This window comes from Chinchilla lanigera, unplaced genomic scaffold (assembly GCF_000276665.1).
Source record: "Chinchilla lanigera isolate Chin_1 unplaced genomic scaffold, ChiLan1.0 scaffold00152, whole genome shotgun sequence".
Classification (NCBI taxonomy): Eukaryota; Metazoa; Chordata; class Mammalia; order Rodentia; family Chinchillidae; genus Chinchilla; species Chinchilla lanigera.
Genome location: NW_004955553.1, coordinates 2,180,864 through 2,197,927, shown reverse-complemented (window position 1 = coordinate 2,197,927; position 17,064 = coordinate 2,180,864). Strand labels below are relative to the sequence as shown.

The 17,064-nt window shown below is 48.1% G+C and overlaps 1 protein-coding gene and 1 long non-coding RNA gene across 2 annotated transcripts in view; one reads left to right on the top strand and one right to left on the bottom strand.

Annotated features, from left to right (window-relative positions):
* The window catches only part of Grb2 (growth factor receptor-bound protein 2), a 72,375-nt gene extending 61,037 nt beyond the window's left edge, over positions 1 to 11,338 (top strand). Inside the window, exons 4-6 of the mRNA XM_005412295.2 lie at positions 5,015 to 5,137; positions 8,420 to 8,588; positions 9,377 to 11,338. Coding sequence (XP_005412352.1) covers positions 5,015 to 5,137; positions 8,420 to 8,588; positions 9,377 to 9,562 — 478 coding nt within the window. The 3' untranslated portion in view covers positions 9,563 to 11,338. The remainder of the gene's footprint in view (positions 1 to 5,014; positions 5,138 to 8,419; positions 8,589 to 9,376) is intronic.
* Positions 6,857 to 8,412, bottom strand: LOC102026481. Its single transcript, XR_264942.1, has 2 exons — positions 8,145 to 8,412; positions 6,857 to 7,119 (listed from the first exon to the last, which is right to left on the bottom strand). It is a non-coding gene; the product is annotated as an uncharacterized LOC102026481 (long non-coding RNA).
* Positions 11,339 to 17,064: the final 5,726 nt, after the last annotated feature.

Sequence of the window (17,064 nt, the reverse complement as noted above, 5' to 3'; positions counted from 1 at the left end):
CTCTCTCTCTCTCTCTCTCAGGTTTACGCTGAGAGCCATGATTTACTGGCTGCTGCATTAGATCCAGTGATAACAAAATCAACTTGTTTCTTTTAATTTTCATATTATCACACTGAGAAGAAATTTATCAGAGATAAGGCTATAATTTTTACCTTAAATGAAATGCCTGTGGCTTAAAGTTCTTGTTTCGGGTAACAGATGTTCTCAGTCAGGCTGTTAGGAAAAGATAGAAAACAGAGGAATGGGATAAAGACAGAATTGAGATGTGTTATGTACCTGTACGAGCTCCCTGTAAGGAATATAGTCATTGAGTGCTGTGAACAGGTACTAGTAAAAACAAAGAAAAAAAGAGAGGAAAGGCATCCCAAATTAGAGCCCAGCCTGGGCAGTTGAGTGGTTTAGCAAGACCCTGTCTCAAAATAAAGGGGCTAGGGATGTACTACAGCTCAATACAAAGGCTATGGCTTCAATCCTCAGCACTGCAGAGAAAGAAAGCAGGACAGAGAAAAGAAAGGCAAAGCCAGCTTCCTTGGAAAGCTGTAGTTACTGATCTTGATTAGAAAGTCACTCTGTGCCTTGACGTCTGTCCCTGATATAAGACCTTTGGAGTTGCTAGTTGATTAGGAAGCACCCAGCACCAGCTCTGCTGCATTCTTATAGACGGGCCTGCAGGGCAGGCAGGGAGCCTCCACTCTGAGCTCTGAAAGGGAAAATGAAAATCTGAAAAGTCCTATTTTTGCAAGTCTGCTGTATTGCTTAAAAAGACCATGTTCGTGCCTGTGTGGAGCTGTCCGCATGTGGCACTGCTGAGTGACTTGATGGTCATAGGTGTTGGTAAGGGTCAGTGTCGTAGCTGTGGTACGGCTCAGAGACCAGAACTCGAGCCCTCCCCCTTTCTTGTTGGAGAGGAAGCAGGAGGCATGAAATGGAGAACTACCTCACCTGTGTGTTTGTGTAAGCACATTCCACAGCTGTACACTACAAAATGTTGGTTTGGCCTCCTGCGTTAGTTGTGTGTGCTGGGTATGAATCCACAGATGTGCTCTTCAGAGTACGTGCAGATGGATGGGAGCCTGTGCATGCCTGGTACTGGGGATCGAACCCAAAGCTTTTGTACTGAGCTATAGACCAGGCCTTTTTATTTTTTGTTTTGAGACAGGATCTCAGTAAGTCTGTAAGTTGCCCAGGCTGTGGTTTGAACTTGTGATCCTCCTGCCTCAGCTTCCCAGAGTGTTGGGATTATAGGTGTAAGCAGTCATCCCTGGCATACTTGTTATTTCTAATGTAATGCAGACCCATGTTTGAAGAGATTATTTAAAAGAAGATTTATAGACTGTTGGACTGTATGCACATAGTTACACATAAATATCAGTGTTAAAAGCACTCTGCCAGTGTTTATAGCAGAGTTCATAATCACTAAATCTTAGAGTCAGCCTGTATGTCCATCAGCAGATAAAGAAAATGTGGTATTTACACAGAGTGGGGCACTACTGTGCCATAAATAAAGATAAACTTGACTCATTTGTAGGAAAATGGACCAATACCATAACATTAAGTGGAATAAATCAGACACACAAGCTTAAATCTGACATGGTTTCTCTTATATGTAAAATCCCGAATAAAAATAAAGAACAAAATAAAAAATAGATAATAGGAAGTAGGGACATAAATCATTCTCAGAGGGGAAGGGGACCAAGAGGTGGAGGGAATGGGGAGGAGGAGGTGGGACGGGATGAACAGAAACAATCGGGATGTGTTACACGCCTCCCCACAAGGAGTGGAACCCTGTGCTAGAAACATGTACCAAAGGAAGGGAGGGGATCAGAAGGTGGGGGAGGTGGAGGGGGAGAAAGGAATCGGGATGTGTTATGTACGTGTGCCCGCTTCCCACAAGGAGTAGAAACATGCACTACACACATGTACTAGTACTAAAGTAAAATTAAAAAAAAAAATTTTTAAAGAAGGCTGTTGACCTGTTGCTAGTCACAGGTGCAAGTCTCTCGGTCCTTCTTTTCAATCCTGGCCTTCCTTCCAGCCATCATACCTCAGTGAAAGGAGTCACTGGTGAGGAGGTAATATGCTATTTTTGACAACCCTTAGGCTGTAACTACTTATTAGATCCTTCTTACATATCTCTGTCTTCCTGAGAAACCACTTTGAAGATACCACCACGTATTACAGCAGCCATTGATATTTTCCTACTAATCTATCCATAACTGTGTTAAGTTTGTAATGTTCCTATCCTATTTCATAATGTATATTTATTATTATGTGTTTCCTACAACAACCATTGAGAATAGTTAATGATTTTTCAATAGGTCACTCATGTATAGCTCTATTTATTTTCTTTAGAAGCCACTTTAAAGATACCAAAGTATAGCACAACAACTCTTGATAATCTCCTACCTCTTTTGTCTCTAACTCGCTCTTATTTGTCTATTTGTTTTCCTGAGAAACTATTTTGTAGATAATAATACGTAAAACGATAACCATTGATAATTTCCTACCATTTTGTCTGTAATTTGCTAAGTCCCCCCTATTATTATGTTATCCTTCTTTTATTCTTTAAAATTAAAAAAAAACAATAAAAAAAAAAAAAGAAGGCTGTTGAGCTGAGGGTGTAGCTCAGTATCAAAATGCTTGCTTTACCATACATGAGGATGAGTCCCATCCCCAGTATCACAAAAAATTATTTTTTGAAAAAGCCTGTCAGAGCCAGACATGGTAGCGCACGCCTGTAATCCCAGCACTTAGGAGGCTGAGGCAGGAGGATCACTGCCAGGTCAAGGGTAGCCTGAGCTACAGAGTGAGTTCAAGGCCAGCCTGAACTGCAAAAAAGACCAAAAAGAAAAAAAAAAAAAAAAAAAAAAAAAAACCTATCAGATTTATTAATTCTATGAAATGCTCTGAGGATATAGAATGTTAGCAGTTAGATGTCTTAATAGTGACAACTCACCTCGCCGTATGGTAGCCTTTGTGCTGTGTGGATGGCTTTCTGAGTGAGAGCACCTGTGTAATTCCTGAAGCAGCCAATACCCAAGAAATTTCTGTGTAATTAAATGACTTCAAGCCTAATTCTTAATTTCTTGATCTACAGACTTACAGCAGAGATGCATTTATTGTAATTGTAAAAACTCCAATTAGGGTATTTTCCTATATTATATAGTTTTTTTTTTTAACTAGAAAAATACGGAGTTGATTTTAGGCTAGGAGCAAGAAAGCACTGCATCTTAGATGATTATAGAATTGTGCCCATAAAGATAGGCCTGGAAACTTAGATGTACAGCTGCCACTAGTTCCTGCTTTTGGGGGCCTGAGGAAGAGTCTTGCTTGTTATTTTTACTTCATGTTCATCTGGGTCATTTTAACTTACAGCCATTATGCCTTAGAAGAGGGGACTGCCCAACAAAAAGCTTTTAGAGTCCAGGAGGAGAGAAGGTAGCTGCTGAGAACCTGCGCACCCGTGGTTGGCCCTCCTGTAGCAGTAGCCAGCCAGACACACACTGTGCACAGTGCAGTGTACCATCAAAAGCATCAGAGACCTGATGTTTGAATGCCCTCGATACTGGTAGCTGGCCCTGTCACCTTTCACAGTCATACTAGTCTGTTCATACGGGGTTTCTCTTGGGTGGCCCCGTTCCCAGCACCGCAGGCTTGCCTCCCATGAGTGTTTGTAAACGCAGGAGGATACCTTGCACCAGCTCCCCTGCAGCTTGACATCAGAACATGGAAGTGAGGAAGTCAGTAGATTGGGGGCACTTGGGTTCCCAAGGCGGCTTCTGGGTGTCTGTCTGTCCTAGCACCTCCTGTCTTTCTGTCTGAACTTGAGTCCCGTGTAACATTTCAGAAATATCTTGCATTGTGGCTATGTGTATGTAAGATAGGCCTAAAAGTTAGGTTTATAGCTCTAATAGACTGGTACCTTTGCTGTTATAGTTTGCATATTAAATGAATATAAATTACCATGTAAGATATGTCTGTCTTTGCTATAAATGTTTTTGCTTTAAAAAAAAAAAAAGCAAGAAAATGAGGGCTGGGGATTTAACTCAGTGCCTGCCTGGCAAGCATGAGGTCCCGAGTTCAATTCCTGCCCGCCCCCCTCCATGAAACATTGAAGATGATTGAAAAGAACATTGTCATCACGCCCGCCACCCCAGTTAGTAATGGTTCACCTCGGAATAGCCAGGCAGCAGTGACCTTGAGCTCTTTGAGAGGTGCCCCCCTCATTCCTCCTGGTGCCCCCACAGTTTTCCATGAAGGCAGGCACGTTTTCTTCTGGGCAGTGTGAACTAGCGTTGGGAGCACTAGAACCTGTAATTTGCTTGAAATAACAGATCTTAATTTTACAACTAGTTGTGTGCGGGCTAAATTATATTACCAGTGTTGTGGGTTTGGGGACTTTGGGTCTGTCTTGGTGCTTGGGATCCAACCCAGGGCCTAGCTCATGCCAACCAAGTGCTCTACCAATAACCTACACCCAGGTCCCTTCCCGGTTGGCTTTTGAAAGCTGAGGGCTGAGCAGTGACCCAGAGAGGCTCTGAGAGGACTGCTGCTGACCTTCTTCCTGGTAGAGGCTCCTCTCAGCCCCAGGATTGCCCTGTGGCCCTTCACAGAAGTAGCCCTGCCTCCAACTTCTGGGCCTTCCGGGCTTCTTTCCTCCCCGGTGCTTCATTCCCACTGTGGCAAAGCAGGAGCCTTACCGAATGGCTGCAGGAAGGGGCCTGTCTCCCGTGTCATCTCGCCTGCATTTCACATTCGTCTCCTGGGTGCTTCTCTGATGAGTCAGCTGGGGGCCAGACTGTTCTGGCTTGGGAGGCCCATTTTCAGGTGTCTTCCTTGATGAGTCACGCTCTGGAGAGTGGCGTACGGTAAAGCCGGTGGAAGGTCTGTCTCTTGAGTAGTGAGGCTGGACAGTAAAGAGCTGGCATCAAGTGTTCCGTTACTCACATTAAGGCTGGACATCCCATTTCTTGATGGGGAAGCAGATGTTGACTGGCTTGCCTTTCTTCCTTAGGTGGTTTTTTGGCAAAATCCCCAGAGCCAAGGCAGAAGAGATGCTTAGCAAACAGCGGCACGATGGGGCCTTTCTAATCCGGGAGAGTGAGAGTGCTCCTGGGGATTTCTCCCTCTCGGTCAAGTAAGTATTTCCTGTTCTGCTTGTGTGGAAAGAAGCCTGTCTCCCCGCTACCTCAGCCGGGAGGCCATTGGTCAGGTTTCTGACTATGCACAAGCTCTAGAACAGACTTAGTCTAATCTGTATTTTAATTTTACATTAAAATCCTAATTTCTGAGCTGGGCCTGGTGGTGCAAGCCTATAATTCCAGCAGTCCGAGAAGAGGTGGCTGGAGAAGGAAAGGTTCAAGCGCAGTTGGGGAAATGTAGTACGACCCTGTCTCAGAAAGGGCTGGCACCGGGGGAGGTAGCATATGCCTATAGTCCCAGCACTCTGGAGGCTGAAACAGGAGGCCTGCAGTGAGTTCGAACCCAGCCTGGGCTCTACATAGTGAGTGTAAGGCCAGCCTGAACTACATCGTAAGACCCTTTCTCAAAATAAATAAAATAAAATAGGCTGGGGATATAGCTGTGCAACAGACCATCCCTATGATCAATCCTCAGACCACTACAAAAAAAAAAAAAAAATCCTAAATTTCTGGCTCCGAAATTAGTTCTGGCAGCACAAGTTTAGATTCGTCAGTGGAAGAAGTCTTCAGGGGCAGCAGACCTCTGACTCAGCACGTGCAACCAGTTTTCCCTCAGTGGGAGTCCTGCTGCGCTCTCACTGTCAGGTGCCTATTCTGCCTTTAGCTGACAGCCTGCCTGACTCCAGCACACCTGTGCTAGGTCACTCACATGCAGTTGGAAAGGTTACTACCACAAGAGACTTGGGGTTTTGCTTTTCTGTGGTAAAAGTAACTGTAGTAGGGAACCTAAACATAACTGTGGAAGGGAACCTAGTGAGTTCAAGACCAGCCTGAACTACACAGAGAAACCCTGTTTCAAAAAAACAAAACCAAGAAAGGATTGAATATTCATTTGTGTTTAGGACCATTGTATGCTTAGTGTATGGAGTTCTTTAAAGTGTAGATTAAAACTTAAAGTCGTGGGATGTTTCATTTTGTTTTGTTTTTGTGATACTGAGGATTGGACTCACAGCCTTCCCACTGAGCTACATCTCTAGCCCCTTTTTTTATTTTGGGACAGGGTCTTGCTAAGCTATCTGGCTCGAAATTTCAGTTCTCCTGCCTTGGGCTTTTGAATGCTGGGATTAGAGGCATGCTCTTTTTCTATAAAGATTTGGTAAGTGTCAGGTGATATTTGTGCTACCTCAGAAGTAAATGCATTTGCACTAATAATCAGTTTTCCTCTTGTAACAAAGCCTTTTGAAGTGCAGGTGCTCTACCACTGAGCTCCGTGCTGCATCCCAGCTCCTTTTTTATTTTATTTGATACAAGTTCTTGCTAAATTGTGCAGGCTGGCCTGAAATTTGAGATCATCCTGCTCCAGCCTCCCAAGTAGCTGGGCTTACAGGAATACATTACCAGGGCTTGCTATAATTATCATTTTAATTTTTCTCATTAATTTATAGAAAGCTAATGTGTTATACTGACCTGAATAGAAACTAAGCACTGTAACAAGAGCAAGTTAATCTGTAGGCACTGAGGTGCTCAGTGCTGAGCTGGAAATGTGCCTGTCTGTTCCGAACAGTGACCTGCTATAGACACCAGCAAGACCAAGGAGCTGAGGCCATTTCTATTCAGAAATAAAATCTGAAACAGATGTCATCGCTACCTTTTAACAACACAAGCATCTTCACAAAAGACGTTTGAGAAATATCAAGACTCTGGAGATACATTTCTGTAGTTTCAAGATGTTCAGAGTCTGATTTAAAACATTACGGTTGCCGGGCATGGTGGCACACACCTGCAGCCCCAGCACTCGGGCGGTTTTCTGAGTCCAGCTGCATCAGCCCAGTGCAAGTGGCTTCTGGGGCCAGAAGTGCCGCTTGAGCACACCCTCCTTACGGAGCTTTCTCCTCGTCCCTGCTTTTCTCTTGCAGGAGAAACAGTGCAGTGGCCTCCCCGCCGCCGCTGCAGTCCCACTGTCCTCAGTTTCAGTTACCTGAGGTCAACGAGTCCAAAAATATTAAATGGGAAATTCAGAAATAAACAACTCATAAGTTTTAAATAACTTCTATTACAGTGCCAGGGATATAGCTCAGCGGCACAAGCACCTGCCTGGCAAGTGCAAGGTCCTGAGTTCTATTCCCAATACCAAAAAAACCCTTTTATTATAGTATGCTGTTATAATTGATTTTGTTATTGCCTTACTGGAAATTGAACTTTATCCTAGTCATGTATGTGTATATGTATGGGGAAATCATCGTACATAGTATTTGTGGGGTGTGATATTTGTGGTTTCAGGCATTCCGGGGTCTTGGGACAGTCCCCCTAGAAAAGAGGAAATACTTGGTCTCTTGGACTCACTGGCTTAAAGCTTAGTGCTGCCACCTGCTGGATTGTTTTCAGGAAGCGTTTGGTTTCTTCAAGCTTTTGAGTGTGGAAGAGAGAAGACTGCGTTCACTGAACAAGTGTTCACAGCAGGCCTTTTTTTTTTTTGGTTTTTCTCTGGTACCAGGAACCGAACTCACGACCTTGCACTTGCCAGGCAGGCGCTTTTGCCGCTAAGCTAAATCCCCAGCCCCCACAGCAGGCCTTTTGAAGGCAGGATGGGAAAGCCCTCGCTGAGCTTCTGGTCTAGCCAGATGTCCCTGCGACAGATCCCATGGGCCAGTAGCAGTCGCTCTTGCTATTTTTGCTGACCAGTATAAAAGGGAGTGTGCTGTCCTGTGACACAGAATTTTTTCTTTGGTACCTGAACCTCTTTTATTGTCCCAGCAGTGTCCTTCGGTCTTGAGACCTTTTTACCCATGAAAAGGGAAAGCTAAACTAAAACTCCTGAATGAAAAACACAGCTTGGAACTACTCCCAGTTAGCTGTTTGAAGCATTTCCAGTCTCCCCTCACCTTCTGTCTCATCTTTCCTAGTTCTTGAGTGTGACATCACATTTTTGTATTTTTGCTTCAGAAGAAGTTAGTAATGCCACAGCCCTTGTGAGGCAGGCAGGTTAGGAGACACTGTTTATACCTTTAAAGGCGTCTTCAGAATTCGACGCCTGGGTGGGACTTCGTCTGTAAGACTTCTTCATGCTGTTACTAGAAACGGTCACTCGTGAAGGGTGCCAGGGATGCCCGTGGTTGTCCCAGCTCTCTTCAGTCAGAAGCAACTTGCTGTGAAGTTCCTTCACCCTCAGGCTGTGAGGAATTTGTGGAAAAGCGATTCTGTCCACATCTCCTGCATAAGCAGACGGCCCCTGCCTAGCCCGAGACCTGCGACCGTTCACGTGTTTCCTGCCTCACCAGGTTCGGAAATGATGTGCAGCACTTCAAGGTGCTCCGCGATGGAGCCGGAAAGTACTTCCTCTGGGTGGTGAAGTTCAATTCCTTGAATGAGCTGGTAGATTACCACAGATCGACATCCGTGTCCAGAAACCAGCAGATATTCCTGCGGGACATAGAACAGGTGCCACAGGTGAGCCGAACCTCAACTTAGGGTCCTTTCTAGGAAGGAACACTAGCTCCTTAAGCAAGCTGCTGCCCCTTAGAGGGTCACTTCTGCCACTGCTTCGTGCATTATTCAGTGTTACCCTTTATTCACGTAAAGCTCTGTAGTCTGAAACGTTCGTGTCTTTTCCAGAGGTGCCCTCCAGGGCCGTGCTGCTCCCGGACCCATCTGCCCTGAGCACTTTCTCTCTCATGCGCACTGTGAGGGAACTCGCCCTTGGGAGGAGTAGGAGCTCTATTCATTCACTCCTACCCGTCACATCCCAACTGTGCATTACGGCTGCTGCCATCTTACTTTATTCAAACTCCAGAGCTTTGGACCCTGTAAAATCTTGAGGGTGTTGTAAATGATAGACACGTGAACGTTTCCTTGTTGTTTTTTTGGTACTGGGAATTGAAGTCAGATCTTGTGCTTGCCAGGCAGGCACTTATGCCACTGAGCTATATCCCTGGCCCATGTGAACGTTTTCAGATCTGTGAACATAACCCCAATTGTGTCCTCAAGACATACGTGCTGCTCCCTCCTTGATAATGTGGCACATGGCCACCCCCAGATACACCCTAGTGTTTTGAGCGTTGGTAGGAAATTACATTAAACCCACATAGAGTGATCTTAGGACATGTAAGACCAAAGGGAGAGGTACTTCAGGGCGTGTGAGAATTGACGCGTGCATGCCCCTTTGTAAGCAGTGCTTCCAAAGTGCTGGCAGGATCCGCATCAGGAACACGTGTGTTTTCTCTGCTCCTCTCTTACAGCAGCCGACATATGTCCAGGCCCTCTTTGACTTTGACCCCCAGGAGGACGGTGAGCTGGGCTTCCGCCGGGGAGACTTCATCCACGTCATGGATAACTCAGACCCCAACTGGTGGAAGGGAGCTTGCCACGGGCAGACGGGCATGTTTCCCCGCAACTACGTCACCCCCGTGAACCGGAACGTCTAAGAAGCAGAGTATTTAAAGAAAGTGAAAAATTGAAAACACAAAGAGAATTACACCCACAAGCTGCCTCTAACAGCAGCCTGTAGGGAGCTCAGAACATCCGGCTGGTCACACTGGTGACCCTCTCACTTTCATTGGAACTTTGGGGGGTGGGAGGGGGCTTGGATATCAGAATTCCAAAATTTACCTATTGAATTAAGTTTTTATTACAGATTCTCCACACTGCTCCCGTTCCCCTCCTGTGTCCTCCTTCTCATCTTTTTCTCCTGTCCTTCAGTGCATGACATTTAAGGCCACATATAGTCCCAGCTGATGCCAATAATAAAAGAAAAGAAACCAAGCGGGCTGGTATTTTCTCTATGCAAAATGTCTGTTTTAGTGGAAATGACTGAAAGAACAGCTGTCTCCATGTTTCTCATGTATACACACAAAAGGAGCGGGCCGGGTGGCCTGGGCCTGAGCTGCGCGCCTCGGCCGGAGGAGAGCCCCGTCCAGCCGGACAGAGCGCGGGAGGACGCCGCGGCTTCCAGAGAAAGACTGCGAACCTGCGCCTCTGCCCACTTCGGTCCCTCTCCAGATGTTGTTTTTTCATAGTGCCTTTTTCCTTATTTCAAGGGTTGCTTATGAGCGGTGTTCTTTATTTTGTTTTAAAGTAAGTTAAAGACGGTCCAGAGCTATTCATCCAGTTTGTCTCCTACTCTATGTAAATATTTTTCCCTCACAGGAAGGGAAAGCAGGGGAGAGAAAGGAGACAAGCAGAAGTGGAGGGTATGGGCAGTTTGCCTGTCCTAACCCAGAAATCTTTGCGGGTTCAGCTTTAATATTTGTGAGCCCCGCCCCCAGGTGAAGGGATCTGTCTGTGAGGCTGTCAGAGTCTTTGACCTCCAGGGCTCGGGTGTAGCTTGCTTCTCCTGTCCCGAGACTCTGGGAGCTAGCAAGTTGCAAACAGAAGCCAGAGGAGAAAATAGCTTCTAACTGCCCTTAGCTGTCGCAGTCCGTATTCCCACATGGGTGAGAATTACAGTTCTTGCTTTTCATTTTTCTTGCTCTTAAAATGAGGTCCTGGCTTTCCCGAGTGCCCTAACCTGCAGGGTGAGCACTGGGACGGCAGCCAGGAAGAGCAGGTAGTGGTCCCTCCATTCACAGGGGGCCCTTAGCACCCCCGGTGGACGGTGTGGGAATGGTTGCTCCCCCCACTGTCCCACACAGCAGGGAGAGTCGGGAGGCACTGGGGAGGACAGGAAGGCCTAGGCTGCTGCGGAGCTCTCTGTCCATCTGTCAACTTTTGGTCCCTCGTAATGTGCCTGTAGTCCGTTTCTCCCCAGCCCACCTCCCGCCACAAAACAAGGCCACTTCCATTTCTCTTCCTGGAAGTTAGTGGTAGTCTTGGACCTTTGAGTTCTGATGGGTCGGCGGCGTGCTCCTGGACTCTGGTTATGGAGATGGACTCAGCCTGGAGCACCGCAAGGCCCGGGCTCTCCCTGCCTCACCTGGCTCCCTCTTAATCCTGCTGCTCCGCTCCTCACTGATGATAAAGGAATCTCTGGCGTTTTACACCTGGACCATTTGATTGTTTTATTTTGGAATTGGTGTATATCATGAAGCCTTGCTGAACTAAGTTTTGTGTGTATATATTTAAAAAAAAAAAAATCAGTGTTTAAATAAAAAGACCTATGTACTTAATCCTTTAACTGCGGATAGCATTTGGTAGGTAGTGATTAACTGTGAATAATAAACCTACAATGAATTCTTGTGAATAAATATTCAATGAATTCTTCACTCTGTATTTTTCTTCCTCCCTTTCCTTAAAACAAGTTTTAAACTGAAAGAGGTTAGGTTAGGGAGTCAGGACTCAGGTTCTTATTCCAGCTTGCCTGGCTTACGTCACCCTTGGGGAGCAAGTGGGTCTCTCGGGCCTCCAGAGGAGTAAGGTCCCTCCCCAGAACTCTGTCTTCACAACTCCTTGGGAGTATCGCACTGTGGACAGCATTGCAGACTCCGCCCTCAGGTCTCAGGAACCCCCAGGTGAAAACAACCACACTTGCCCAGACTGCCTTCGAACTCTTGGGCTCAGGCCATCCTGCCTTGGCCTCCCCAGTGCAGGGACTACAGGCAGACACCACCATACCTGTCCATGAGAAGCTTATAGACCACCCTTTGGAAACGTGTAGAGCAGGAGGACAGAGAGCTGGGCTTGTTCGGTTCTCTCCCTCTCTGCGGAAGGAAGGGAAGGGTTCTGTGATAAACCAATGTCAACATGGTAAGTAGCTAAGGTTGGTTTGGGGTGACCCAAGCAACGACGTACAGCACTGGCTGCAGTAAACCTAGTGAGATTTGTTTGCAGAGACAACAAAAGAAAAACCCATAGAGTTTCCACCTGGGTGTTTTGCTTTGTTTTGTTTTGAGACAGGGTCTGGTTATGGAGTCCAGGCTGGCACTGAACTCTGTGTAGCCCAGCTGGCCTTGAACTTGTAGCAATCTCCCTGCCTTGGCCTCCTGAGTACTGGCATTACATGTGCCAACACAACCAGCTTCACTTGAATTTTTTGATGAAATTTTGTTTCGATTTGTTGCAGTACTGAGGATTGGTTTGAACCGTGGGCCTTTGCACTGAGCTACATGTCCAGCCCTTTTTTATTGTGAGCAAAATTGGTCTTGTGTCTCCATGTATAGCCTTATTACTCCGGGTTGTGGATCTACACAGTCTTTGGGCGTAGTGATGCACACCTTTAATCACAGCTATTTGGGAAGCCCAGGTAGAAGGACCGTAAGTTCAAGGCCGGCCTGGGTAACTTAGCTAGACCCTTGTCTCAAAGTAAAAGAGTGGGAAATATAGCTGAGTTTGAGGCTGTAGGTCCAGTACCATAAAAAATAAAACAACTTCCAACCACCGGCCTCAGGTGTTCCCTGTGCTGCAGGCTGTTTGGGACCTGGCCCCTGGGTCAGTGCCTCTTACCATCCTGGGCTGTGCTAGGTACGCAGTGGGCCAGCCGTGGCCCCTTCTGATTTCCCTCCTTACAGGAGTGTTTGGCTCCGGGTAACAGTTCCATTCCTGTGGTGCATGACCTATGCTTCCAACTTGGGAGCTGGGGGACCCCCGGCTGGGAAGAGCCCTGCACTTCCTTCACAGGCCAGCAGCCCCCCACTCCACTCCTCCATGGCAGGCACCACTACACTGAAGTCATCTTGAAACTGGGAATTTACCCCACTCTGGACTTCTGTACTTGATAGAAAAGCATTCTCAATCCTAGTCTCATATTGCTGTGCAAGCGTCAGCCAAGTGACTTGCAGAGAAGTGTGGGCAGCACACAGGCCTGGGTCAGGAAGAGGGGTACTTGGAAGTAGATGCAAGGTCCTGTTAGATTGACGTAAAGGTTGGGTGAAACTGCAATGCTGAATCCAGAGCCTTGCACATTCTACACAAGCACTCGACTTTGGAACGACACCCCCAGCCCTAGACAGTAATAGGACCATAGGGCTGGGGCTGCAGCGCCGTGACAGAACATATGCTTAGCATGTTCAATCCCCGCACCCTCCCCGCCCAAAACAGAGCAGACAGGATGGGCGCAATACCTGGCGCCAGCTCAGGAGGCATCTGAGCAGTGTAAGGATGGAGCTGGCCATGAGGATCTGAACATAGCCAAACAGCTCCCATCAGTCTTTTTTTTTTTGTTTTTGGTTTTTTTCTGGTACCGGGAATCGAACTCACAACATTGCACTTGCCAGGCAGGCAATGTGCCACTGAGCTAAATCCCTAGCCCTTCCATCAGTCATGTAGACATGTGGCATAATGGAACCTGGGAAGCCAGGGAAAGGCCAAGGTTACACTGACGCAGGAAGTAGGGATCAGAGTGGAGCCTGTCCAGTCACGTAGCCCAGTTCTCCCCGCTGGCCGGTCAGCAACACCATGTGGCCCGCCTCGTGGTTCCGAGTGGCCTTGTGCTGAGGTGCTGGCACGCAAGGAGTGTGTCTGGCTAGCCACATGCCTCCATCTCTTCTGCTTTTGACTGCATGCTGGAGAGCCAGTAAAGGCCAACATCAGCAAGACTTGCCACAAGTGACCTGATGTCACAGACTTCGGGGCTTCTCTGTGACAGCAGCTACTCTGCCCTGAACGTTCAGGGCCCACACTGGAGAGGAATGGGTTGTGGGAAATGAGAAACCCCATTATAAATGTTAAATTTTAGCCAGGTACGGTGGCGCACACCTGTAATCCCAGCTACCAGAGACTGAAGCAGGAGGATCGCAAGTTCAAGGCCAGCCTGGGCAATTTAGCAAGACCTTGTCTCAACATAAAAAAGACTGGGGGCATACATAGCTTAGTGCTCTCTGGGTTCAGGCCCAGTCGTACACAGAGGACAAGGTTTTAGAGAAGGAAATGGACTTGCAGGGCACTGTAGTCTCTGCACTCTGGGAAGCTGAGACAGGAGGATTATAAATTCCAGCTCAGCCAGGGTAATTTAGCAATTTAGCGAGAACTTGTCTCAAAAAATAAAAAAGAGCCAGAGATGTAGCAGATGTCCTGGGTTCAATACCCAGAAGCCGAAACAAAACAAAGTGTCACAGGCTCTGCAAAGCCCGTGATACCACATTGCCAGCTTGAGGACCTGTGGGGAAGACTGCGGAACCATGATGCCTGCTGGAGGCTGAGGAAGACCAGCTGGGTAGGCGGAGCAGCGGAGAGGACACAGGCTCCGAGGGCAAGGCGGGGAGACGGCAGCCATCCCTGAGAAGGGGCGGGTGCAGGGAGGAAGAGACACGAAAGGACCAGGAGCCCTTAGCGCACAAGGCAGAGGCTGGACCAGGCAGGAAAGCCACAGGGAGGAGCCAGACTGAGCCCTGCAAATGGTGCATCTGTTCATTTACGTTTAAGCACAGCTTGACTGAGCTGGGCGTGATGCCGCAAGCCGGTAATCCTAGCACTCTAGAAGCTGAGGCACGGTTGTCGTGAGTTCAAGGCCAACCTGATCTACAAAGAGCGACCCTATCTCAAAGAAAACAAAAACCAAAAACCCTTTATTAGGGTACAACTAATGTATCATACAAGTCACTCATTTAACCTGTCTGCCAGTTTTTATATTACAGTTATACAGTCACCACAGTCTACTTTAGAGCATTGTCACCACCAGGCGTGGTGGCGCACGCCTGTAATCCCAGCACTCGGGAGGCTGAGGCAGGAGGATCGTTGTGAGTTTGAGGACAGCCTGGGCTACAAAGTGAGCTGAAGGCCAGCCTGAACTGCAGAGCAAGACTCTGTCTCAAAAAGACAAAAAAAAAAAAAGAGCATTGTCACTGCCCCAGAGAAACCCTGTACCCATCAGCAGTCACTTCCCCCATCCGCCCCTGCCAAGCACCAGTCTGCTCTCTGGCTCTTTGGCATTGCCTATTCTGGACTTCTTATATAAATGGAATCATAGGGGCTGGGGATTTAGCTCAGCGGCAAAAGCGCCTGCCTGGCAAGTGCAAGGTCGTGAGTTTGGTTCCCGGTACCGGAGAAAAACCAAAAAAAAATAAATAAATGGAATCATATACTCTGTGGCCTTCTGTGTCTGGCTTCTTTGGCTGAGCATAATATCTTTACAGTTCGTCCATGTGATTCCTCGTGTCAGTGCTTTGTCCCTTTCAGGTAGAATAATACTCCGTGCCACCTTGTGTCTCTGCACCCACTGTTGAGAGCATTTGCACTGTTGTATTCTGGTTTTTATAAATAAGACTGCTCTCTATCCATCCACAAGGCTTTTTTTCTCCCCCCCCCCCCAGTACTGGGAATTAAACCCAGGGCCTTCTTCTCACTGAATTACATCCCCAGCTCTTTATTTTTTATTTTGAGATAGGATCTTGCTAAGTCACTAAGTTGCCCAAGCTGGGCTCAAACTTGTGATCCTCCTGCCTCAGCCTTGGGGTGCTGGGCTTACCGGCATGCACCACCACACCCAGCTTCATGGACAGGTTTCCATGGATATGTTACAAGGGTTTTTAGCCAGCACGGTGGGAAGGGGCAGTGTGGAGACCAGTGCAGCCATCCTGGCGAACAGAGTCACCAGGACCCTTAGGGACGATCTTTGACTGCTATTTGTTGAGCCCGAAGGAGGCCTGGGGGTGGGGTGCAGAGAAAGGCAGGCCGGTTGAGCTTGAGGAGCCTGAGGACAGGTGTTGGGGAGAAGCAAGTGCATCCACCTGGAGCCAGGAGACAGCTCCAAACAAGGAATCAGACTCGGGTGCTCAGCATGTCGGTGGCCACCACGGAAGCCGGAGGTACAGTGAGGCCTCAAACTGACCGCTTCCCGAGGAGGCACGGTCCCCAAAGACCCTGCGGAGGAAAGCAGGAAGGCACAGAGGAGCTGAGCCCAGGCAGAGCAGCAGGAGGCAGACCAGGAACACACGGCACCCAGACCCGGAAACACAGTGCTGTGCCCACACCCAGGCAAAAGCCTCCCCCAGGTCTGCACCTTCCACCCACTGACCTCCTCCCCACGGATCCTGAGAGCGAGAAGGCAGAGCCCGGATTCCTGCCCCTCCGCACGGACTGCCCTGGGCCTTAGGCGTTAGTCCCTGCTGTGTGACTAGGTGCCTTAACCTCTTACCCCTTCCTTTATCTGTTTTAAAAATCAAACCAATAATGTCACCTGGTTGTTCTGAGAATCCTACATGCATCTGAATGTAGGTGTTCTGCGGCTCTGTTGAGGGGGAGGGGTACTACAGATTGAACCCAGGGCCTTTGCACTCAGCTACATCCCCAGCCCTTTTTTATTTTTATTTTTTATTATTTTGAGACAGGGTCTCACTAAGTTGCTCAGTTGTCCAAGCTGGACTTGGACCTGGAATCCTCCTGCCTCGGCCTCCGAGTGCTGGGATTATAGGCATGCGCCACCACACCAAGGTTGTTTTGCAGCCCTTAAGTGCAACGTGACAGGCATCTACCCTACCCCTTGTCCAGTTCTTCTCCTCTGGCTTGCCAAACCCTCTGAGTCCTTGGCTTTAGCCAGGATCCTGGGCAAAGGTCTCTCCGGTCCCTTTCACCCTGGCCCATGTCCTCTCTCATTAATGCTGTGTCCCCTCTTCTCTGTGTCTACTTATCTCCAACCCGTCAAGCGACCTGACTCCAAAACTCCCATCTCCTGAGAACCCCCACCAGCTTCCAGTGAACCCTTGTACCCCTGCACCTGTCCCCTGCCGCCGTATTATGTGTCTGCAGCTGTCTGCCTGGCTGAGGAGGTGCTCCTCGCCCTCCTGGTCTCCTGCCTGCCCCAGGCCTTTGCCCTGAATGGGCAATGTGATGCAGGCAGCGGCAACAGTCAAGCTCATGTCCTTACAGCGGGTACAGCTTGCTTCCTATGCTTTAGAGCAGCGGGGTTGGTAACCTTGAACATGGGACCTTCTGAAGCCAGGTGGAGACACTTAGGTGATAAAATAATTGAGCATGGTTGCCAGGACCACACAGGGCGACACCTGCAAGGTAACCAACAGGAGGTGGTTGATCAGCACAGGCTCCACACCTGGCCCGT